The 10,367-nt window shown below is 39.2% G+C and overlaps 1 protein-coding gene across 1 annotated transcript; it reads right to left on the reverse strand.

Annotated features, from left to right (window-relative positions):
- Nucleotides 1-262: 262 nt before the first annotated feature.
- Nucleotides 263-4,517, reverse strand: LOC110441361 (multiple inositol polyphosphate phosphatase 1-like; the record flags this gene model as incomplete). Its single annotated transcript, XM_021484477.1, has 3 exons — nucleotides 3,639-4,517; nucleotides 3,375-3,496; nucleotides 263-372 (listed from the first exon to the last, which is right to left on the reverse strand). Coding segments are annotated over exons 1-3 (953 nt in total), but the record flags the coding sequence as incomplete, so codon positions are not given.
- Nucleotides 4,518-10,367: the final 5,850 nt, after the last annotated feature.

Consider the following 10,367-nt stretch of genomic DNA (forward strand, 5'->3'; position numbering starts at 1 on the left):
GATACCCTGATCACCACCACAGACAGTATAAGGGTTGAGGATACCTTGATCACCACCACAGACAGTATTGGGGTTGAGGATACCCTGATCACCAGCACAGAGCAAAAGGACATAGGATATTGCGTTTTGTTCTAATGTATATAGTACTCGGATGACTCCTCAAAGTCGAGTTTTTAAGTTTTTAGTTTTACTATTTATGTGACGACTTGGCAAAATATCAATGCAATAAAATTGTTCTTCACAGAATTATTGACGGCGTTACCTGTCGGACTGGGCAGTCACCACTTTGTCCATCTGTTGAAGTACGTGTTTGAGGAGTGGACACGACATCTGGGCTGTGATCTCGTGTCGGTAGCCGCCTTCTTTGTTACTCTGTAACGACACACAGTTTGTAATATACATACCACACAACTGTAATCGTCTATGAATACACAGTGTGTGTTATTTGTATGTGCCTTGATACATATCGTCCATCGCCAAACATGATACCTATTTTAAACTACCCGGATAAAAATATAATTTACGTTTATGGTACTTATTTCTTACTTCTGTGTAATTGTTACCCAAATGTCACCTGCTCATCATAAACTGTAGGTTACCATTATGCAGCTGTTCACCAGATTGAGAAAACACACCCTAATTGTTTACCTGGTCGACAGTGTCTTTATGTGTTTTCTATTCTATTCTTTTCCATAATGCTGTATTTTCACTGTCTTTATCGTCACAGTCAAGTTTTGGACTCTACATTTTTGTATTTCACCCTTTACGTATTTCTCCTTCATATCGTCCTCGTCCATGACCAGTGCGACAGATATCCAACACACTTCTTATCACGCTCCTACTACTAAAAGGTGATGTTTAAGTTGAGATAAATTCCTACCTCAAAGATCGTACCACACATGAACTGTAAGCCAAAAACACACCAGGAAGTTCACCCGTACAGACGTGGATAAGCCAGGTTCAATTGGTTACAGCTAGCACTTCCATTATGGGATCGAACGTAGGGATGCTTACCAAAACGGACAAGGCGATATCTGTTATACGGTGTGAGCGGTGTGAGAGTCATACGACCCTAATTTAAGGAACTGAGGAGCAAAACGGCCGTAGGTAGCATGATTAGCCTTTGAGTTTATATTCATCAATACTTTAATTCAAAGGAATCCTTTATCAAATTAGGTTTGGTAAAGGTACAGGTATACCGAGCTTGCCTATCGCAGACAATCTATGTATTGGGGTGTTAGAGGAGAACATTTGATACAGAACCCTGTTGACTGGTGACTTCTAGAGTATTAACCTGATTAACGCGTATTAGACAGGCAACATCAGAGTTATGGAAAAGACTAACATAGACCAGTAATCCAACTTAAATTCACGCCATCATCTAGTTTACATGTATGAGCACAGTTTGTAGAATGTAATGAGAAGTCTAGGCTATGGACTGGTCACAGAAGAGGGAAGTAGGAAGAATATGCCAAAACAAATATAGGATGCACAACAAAAATGTGGATAGCCAATCTAGTGTTTCAATGGTTAGGAATTGGTTTACTCCAACCCTATCCTACTCCACATGTTTTTTTACCTGCGTGATACCTGTTTGTTGCATCTAAGTTCTAAGTAAATCGTATGCTATGTAACTTTCTAAGATATCAGCTATACTACCGACCTTTTTCTATGTTACCGGTTGTTACCTGTATGCTATCTAACTTTCCCTATGATATCAGCAATACTACCCGACCTTTTTCTATGTTACCTGTTGTTACCTGTACGTTATCGAACTTACCCTATGATATCAGCTATACTACCCGGCCCTTTTCTATGTTACCTGTTGTTACCTGTATGCTATCTAACTTTCCCTATGATATCAGCTATAATACCCGACCTTTTCTATGTTACCTGTTGTTACCTGTAAGTTATCGAACTTACCCTATGATATCAGCTATACTACCCGACCTTTTTCTATGCTACCTGTTGTTACCTGTACGTTATCTAACTTACCCTATGATATCAGCTATACTACCCGGCCCTTTTCTATGTTACCTGTTGTTATCTGTATGCTATCTAACTTTCCCTATGATATCAGCTATAATACCCGACCTTTTCTATGTTACCTGTTGTTACCTGTATGCTATCTAACTTTCCCTATTGTATCAGCTATACTACTGACCTTTTCTATGTTACCTATTGTTATCTGTATGCTATCTAACTTTCCCTATGATACCAGCTATACTACCCGACCTTTTCTATGTTACCTGTTGTTACCTGTATGCTATGTACCTTTGTAAGATATCAGCTATACTACCCGACCTTTTCTATGTTACCTGTTGTTGCCTGTATGCTATGTAACTTTGTAAGATATCAGCTATACTCCCCGACCTTTTCTATGTTACCTGTTGTTACCTGTATGCTATGTACCTTTGTAAGATATCAGCTATACTACCCGACCTTTTCTATGTTACCTGTTGTTGCCTGTATGCTATGTAACTTTGTAAGATATCAGCTATACTACCGGACCTTTTTCTATGTTACCTGTTGTTACCTGTACGTTATCTAACTTCCCCTATGATATCAGCTATACTACCCGACCTTTTCTATGTTACCTGTTGTTACCTGTATGCTATCTAACTTTCCCTATGATATCAGCTATACTACCCGACCTTTTTTCTATGTTACCGGTTGTTACCTGTATGCTATCTAACTTTCCCTATGGTATCAGCTATACTACTGACCTTTTCTATGTTACCTATTGTTATCTGTATGCTATCTAACTTTCCCTATGATATCAGCTATACTACCCGACCTTTTCTATGTTACCTGTTGTTACCTGTATGCTATGTAACTTTGTTAGATATCAGCTATACTACCCGACCTTTTCTATATTACCTGTTGTTACCTGTGTGCTATGTAACTTTGTAAGATATCAGCTATACTACCGGACCTTTTTCTATGTTACCTGTTGTTACCTGTATGTTATCTTACTTTCCCTATGATATCAGCTATACTACCGGACCTTTTTCTATGTTACCTGTTATTACCTGTATGTTATTTAACTTTCCCTATGATATCAGCTATACTACCCGACCCTTTTCTATGTTACCTGTTGTTACCTTATGTTATATAACTTTCCCTATGATATCAGCTATACTACCGGACCTTTTTCTATGTTACCTTTTGTTACCTTATGTTATCTAACTTTCCCTATGATATCAGCTATACCGGACCTTTTTCTATTTCCTATGATATTAGCTTTCCTTCCAGTCATGTTTTTTGTTACCTGTATGTAAACTGTATGATATCTTATCCTTCCTATCATAACTGCAATCCTACTGGATCTGTTCTTTTTCACTATATGTTATTCTGTGTTACATGTTTATTACCTGTATATCCCCAGCGTAATCAATCACCTCCAGATCTGCAAGGCTGAGGTAGCTACACCAGTCCGATGTGTTGAAGAAGGCGAGCTCGAACGCACATATCTGTTGTATTATCTTCACGTGTTCTAGATAACAAACAGAAAACAAGATCATTACCGTTGCTTGATGACAATATGATACTGCTTTATTGTGACAACAGCATCATGAAATTTCACAACCATTGCATTTACTATCGTTTGTTTATCAATAACAAAACAGAAAGCTCACCGAACGTTAGGTTGAAGTGACCTCTCAAAACTGCATTGTTGACGTTGGTCACCACGTTGGTCATTTCGGGTCCGGTCAGAAACTTATCGTATTCCTCGAATGTCTTTTCGTTATCCATGATTTTGTTGTATAACTTACAGGAATCGTAGAAACGGAGCATGAGGGTGTCAATAGTGGTCGGTATGGAGAGGTTGGTGCCGATTGTATTTCCTAACCCTTTCTGAAAATACGTTGCACTGTCTTTGGCTCTGTCTTTCGCCGATGAGTAGAAGTTAATTCTGTCCTTTTCGCTACTGAGGAGACTTTGGAATCGAGATCCGAGCCTCTCCCCGAGAACCACCATTTCCTGCTGGCCGAGAGCTGACAGCTGGGCCGCCTTGTCGGCTTTGAAGGCGTTCACCCAGTCCACCACGGACGGGTCAATGCCGTTCCCGCCACTTAACAGTCTGTGCAGTTCGTTCATCCGGTTAATCTGTTTCAGCAACGGGTAGCGCGCACCATGTCGGTACAGTCCGTCCACGTACACTGCGCGGCATGTCTGTCCATTATATTGCACGGACGTAAGGTCAGTTACGTCCGAGCTCTGTCTCGACCACAGGTAGGGCGTTTTGACTCCAAACAGTTCCCGACCGAAAAAGTCACTGTTGGATCCAACGAGACCATAGCACATCAATACGACCAAATTCAGCAGGTCTCCTCGGACGTAGTCACTTCCGGCCATTTTGACTTAGAACGGGTTTGCTATACGGATCCTACATATATATACATACCGATGCCCGGATGATTGTTTATAATAGACATTTTAAAACAGGCACGCATGCAGAGGAGAAAAGATAGCGTGGCAGCGTTTAGTCATCACGTGGACCGATTATCACTATACACATCACGGTAACCTCACTAGTATCATTGTAACACGTGAATCATATATAAAACAACATAACGTGATGTTTACTGTGATGAGAAGTAAACAAGTATATGACGTACCTTACTTCTGCCTCAAGACAATAAACAGTTATTTTATTAATCAAATTACTCCTAGTTATTAAACTCCATGTTGTTTAACATCTTAAGTTAACATTGTTTACTTAAATAAACTAATTGTCGGCTGCTTACAGGTCACCGTGGAACTACACTGAAGGATTCGTAAACAATATTTCTGAGTTCACATACCTTTGTCAACTATTCATATCCCATTATAATTAAACAATGATTTGACGCAATTAAATAGTTTTATTTCGAGAGAGCATCGATAAGTAAACGACGCAGTTTCACACAAGAGAAGTGGATTATTTCATACGCAGTAACACGGGAAGAAAATATAGCATAGGAATATCGTTCACTGTAGTGAGTGTTGGGTTGTTGTTAGGGCTAAAGTTAGGTATAGTTCACTGTAGTGAGTGTTGGGTTGTTGTTAGGGCTAGAGTTAGAGGTATAGTTCACTGTAGTGAGCGCTGGATTGTTGTCAGGGCTAGAATTAGGGGTATAGTTCACTGTAGTGAATGTTGGGTTATTTTTAGGGATACGGTTAGGGGTATAGTTCACTATAATGAATGTTGGGTTATTGTTAGGGCTAAAGTTCACTGTAGTGAGTGTTGTGTTGTTGTTAGGGATACGATTAGGGGTATAGTTTACTGTAGTGAGTGTTTGGTTGTAAATGTAGGGCTAAAGTTAGGGATATAGTTCACTGCAGTGAGTGTAGGATTGTTATTTAGGGCTAATGGTAGGGGTATAGCTCACTGTAGTGAGTATAGGGTGAGCGTTAGGGCTAAAAGTAGGGGTATAGCTCACTGTAGTGAGGGTAGGGTGAGTGTTGGGGCTAAAGGTAGGGGTATAGCTCACTGCATTGAGTATAGGGTGAGTGTTGGGGCTAAAGTTAGGGGAATAGCTCACTGTAGTGAATGTAGGGTTGTTTTTTAGGGCTAAAGGTAGGGGTATAGCTCACTGTAGTGAGTATAGAGTGAGTGTTAGGGCTAAAGTTAGGGGTATAGTTCACTGCAGTGAGTGTAGGGTTGTTATTTAGGGCTAAAGGTCGGGGTATAGCTCACTGTAGTGAGTGTAGGGTGAGTGTTAGGGCTAAAGTTAGGGGTATAACTCACTAAAATGAGTATAGATTGAGTGTTAGGGCTAAAGGTCGGGGTATAGCTCACTGTTGTGAGTATAGGGTGAGTGTTGGGGCTAAAGTTAGCGGTATAGATCACTGTAGTGAGTATAGGGTGAGTGTTAGGGGCTAAAGTAAGGGGTATAGCGCACTGTAGTGAGTATAGGGTGAGTGTTAGGGCTAAAGCTAGGGATATAGCTCACTGTAGTGAATGTAGGGTGGGTGTAAGGGCTAAAGGTAGGGGTATAGCTCACTGTAGTGAGTATAGAGTGAGTGTTAGGGCTAAAGGTAGGGGTATAGCTCACCGAGTAAATGTAGGGTGAGTGTTATGGCTAAAGGTAGGGGTATAGCTCACTGTAGTGAATGGGGGGTGAGTGTTAGGGCTAAAGGTAGGGGTATAACTCACTAAAGTGAGTATAGATTGACTGTTAGGGCTAAAGGTAGGAGTATAGCTCACTGTAGTGAGTGTAGGGTGAGTGTTAGGGCTAAAGGTAGGGGTATAGCTCATTATTATACCTCTACTTATTTTACACTATACAAAAGTAACCACATCAACAAGCTATTTCCCCTCTAACTGCATGCCAGAAAAATAGTTCGTCTGGAGGGGTGCGATAGTTTGGAACTATTTCCCTCGGAAAATGCGGGAAATTGAGTGACGTCGTGGTTGGGGCGTGACCGAATATTGACCAATCAGCGCAATGAAATTACGTCGGCAATTTCCGGCCAGCGGAGTCGGTACTTTCTGGACCGACCTTCACCTCGCATTGCTGTTGGCAGACGACAACAGAAATGGCGACCCCAGGTTTTCTGTGTTGGACGAGAGCGAGTTGTCGGACATATTGGAGGCAATAGACAGTTGGAACACACACAAAAAAACCAGTACAGGCATCCGTTAGCGAATTTGTGCTATCCATTTTTTGTTTGCTTCTTCGGTTAACTTTTCTGTTTTATTTTGGTGCAACTCTTTGGTGCTTCCAAATTATTGTTGTCTAATAGTATTTAGAATATTGTAAGGGAGTATTTGTATCGGTATAATAAAACAGTTGAAGTATGGGTATTTCGGGATATTGCAAGTTTATGATCCCCCTCGTCCAGGACTATTTCCCTCGGCTTTGCCTCGGGAAATAGTCCTGGCGTCAGGGATAATAAACTTGCAGTATAAAATGTAATGGGGACAAATACATAAAGTGCAGTATAACATATAATGGGGATCACTACAGAAGGAGCAGTATAAAATGTAATGGGGAAAAATACATAAGGAGCAGTATAACATATAATGGGGATCACTGCAGAAGTGGCAGTATAAAATGTAATGGGGACAAATACATAAGGAGCAGTGTATAATATAATTGGGATCACTATAGAAGGAGCAGTATAAAATATAATGGAGACCACTGCAGAAGAAGCAGTATAAAATATAATAGAGATCACTGCAGAAGAAGCAGTATAAAATATGATGGGGATCACTACAGAAGGAGCATTATTAAATATAATGGGGATCACTGCAAAAGAAGCAGTATAAAATATGATGGGGATCACTACAGAGGGAGCGGTATAAAATATAATGGAGATCACTGCAGAAGGAGCAGTATAAAATATAATGGGGATCACTGCAGAAGGAACAGTATAAAATGTAATGGGGATCACTACAGAAGGAGCAGTATTAAATATAATGGGGATCACTGCAGAAGTGGCAGTATAAAATGTAATGGGGATCACTACAGAGGGAGCGGTATAAAATATAATGGGGATCACTACAGAAGGAGCAGTATAAAATATAATGTGGACAACTACATAAGGAGCAGTATAACATATAATGGGGATCACTGCAGAAGGAGCAGTATGAAATATAATGGGATCACTACAGAGAGAGCAGTATAAAATATAATGTGGACAACTACATAAGGAGCAGTATAACATATAATGGGGACAAATACATAAGGAGCAGTATAACATATAATGGGGATCACTACAGAAGGAGCAGTATAAAATAAAATGGGGATCACTGTAGAAGGAGCAGTATAAAATATAATGGGGACAAATACATAAGGAGCAGTATAAAATATAATGGGGATCACTGCAGAAGGAGCAGTATAAAATATAATGGGGATCACTACAGAAGGAGCAGTATAAAATATAATGGGGATCACTACAGAAGGAGCAGTATAAAATATAATGGGGATCACTACAGAAGGAGCAGTATAAAATATAATGGGGATCACTACAGAAGGAGCAGTATAAAATATAATGGGGATCACTACAGAAGGAGCAGTATAAAATATAATGGGGATCACTACAGAAGGAGCAGTATAAAATATAATGGGGATCACTACAGAAGGAGCAGTATAAAATATAATGGGGATCACTACAGAAGGAGCAGTATAAAATATAATGGGGATCACTACAGAAGGAGCAGTATAAAATATAATGGGGATCACTACAGAAGGAGCAGTATAAAATATAATGGGGATCACTACAGAAGGAGCAGTATAAAATATAATGGGGATCACTACAGAAGGAGCAGTATAAAATATAATGGGGATCACTACAGAAGGAGCAGTATAAAATATAATGGGGATCACTACAGAAGGAGCAGTATAAAATATAATGGGGATCACTACAGAAGGAGCAGTATAAAATATAATGGGGATCACTACAGAAGGAGCAGTATAAAATATAATGGGGATCACTACAGAAGGAGCAGTATAAAATATAATGGGGATCACTACAGAAGGAGCAGTATAAAATATAATGGGGATCACTACAGAAGGAGCAGTATAAAATATAATGGGGATCACTACAGAAGGAGCAGTATAAAATATAATGGGGATCACTACAGAAGGAGCAGTATAAAATATAATGGGGATCACTACAGAAGGAGCAGTATAAAATATAATGGGGATCACTACAGAAGGAGCAGTATAAAATATAATGGGGATCACTACAGAAGGAGCAGTATAAAATATAATGGGGATCACTACAGAAGGAGCAGTATAAAATATAATGGGGATCACTACAGAAGGAGCAGTATAAAATATAATGGGGATCACTACAGAAGGAGCAGTATAAAATATAATGGGGATCACTACAGAAGGAGCAGTATAAAATATAATGGGGATCACTACAGAAGGAGCAGTATAAAATATAATGGGGATCACTACAGAAGGAGCAGTATAAAATATAATGGGGATCACTACAGAAGGAGCAGTATAAAATATAATGGGGATCACTACAGAAGGAGCAGTATAAAATATAATGGGGATCACTACAGAAGGAGCAGTATAAAATATAATGGGGATCACTACAGAAGGAGCAGTATAAAATATAATGGGGATCACTACAGAAGGAGCAGTATAAAATATAATGGGGATCACTACAGAAGGAGCAGTATAAAATATAATGGGGATCACTACAGAAGGAGCAGTATAAAATATAATGGGGATCACTACAGAAGGAGCAGTATAAAATATAATGGGGATCACTACAGAAGGAGCAGTATAAAATATAATGGGGATCACTACAGAAGGAGCAGTATAAAATATAATGGGGATCACTACAGAAGGAGCAGTATAAAATATAATGGGGATCACTACAGAAGGAGCAGTATAAAATATAATGGGGATCACTACAGAAGGAGCAGTATAAAATATAATGGGGATCACTACAGAAGGAGCAGTATAAAATATAATGGGGATCACTACAGAAGGAGCAGTATAAAATATAATGGGGATCACTACAGAAGGAGCAGTATAAAATATAATGGGGATCACTACAGAAGGAGCAGTATAAAATATAATGGGGATCACTACAGAAGGAGCAGTATAAAATATAATGGGGATCACTACAGAAGGAGCAGTATAAAATATAATGGGGATCACTACAGAAGGAGCAGTATAAAATATAATGGGGATCACTACAGAAGGAGCAGTATAAAATATAATGGGGATCACTACAGAAGGAGCAGTATAAAATATAATGGGGATCACTACAGAAGGAGCAGTATAAAATATAATGGGGATCACTACAGAAGGAGCAGTATAAAATATAATGGGGATCACTACAGAAGGAGCAGTATAAAATATAATGGGGATCACTACAGAAGGAGCAGTATAAAATATAATGGGGATCACTACAGAAGGAGCAGTATAAAATATAATGGGGATCACTACAGAAGGAGCAGTATAAAATATAATGGGGATCACTACAGAAGGAGCAGTATAAAATATAATGGGGATCACTACAGAAGGAGCAGTATAAAATATAATGGGGATCACTACAGAAGGAGCAGTATAAAATATAATGGGGATCACTACAGAAGGAGCAGTATAAAATATAATGGGGATCACTACAGAAGGAGCAGTATAAAATATAATGGGGATCACTACAGAAGGAGCAGTATAAAATATAATGGGGATCACTACAGAAGGAGCAGTATAAAATATAATGGGGATCACTACAGAAGGAGCAGTATAAAATATAATGGGGATCACTACAGAAGGAGCAGTATAAAATATAATGGGGATCACTACAGAAGGAGCAGTATAAAATATAATGGGGATCACTACAGAAGGAGCAGTATAAAATATAATGGGGATCACTACAGAAGGAGCAGTATAAAATATAATGGGGAT

Source organism: Mizuhopecten yessoensis, unplaced genomic scaffold, assembly GCF_002113885.1.
Source record: "Mizuhopecten yessoensis strain PY_sf001 unplaced genomic scaffold, ASM211388v2 scaffold715903, whole genome shotgun sequence".
In the NCBI taxonomy this organism is placed as follows: domain Eukaryota; kingdom Metazoa; phylum Mollusca; class Bivalvia; order Pectinida; family Pectinidae; genus Mizuhopecten; species Mizuhopecten yessoensis.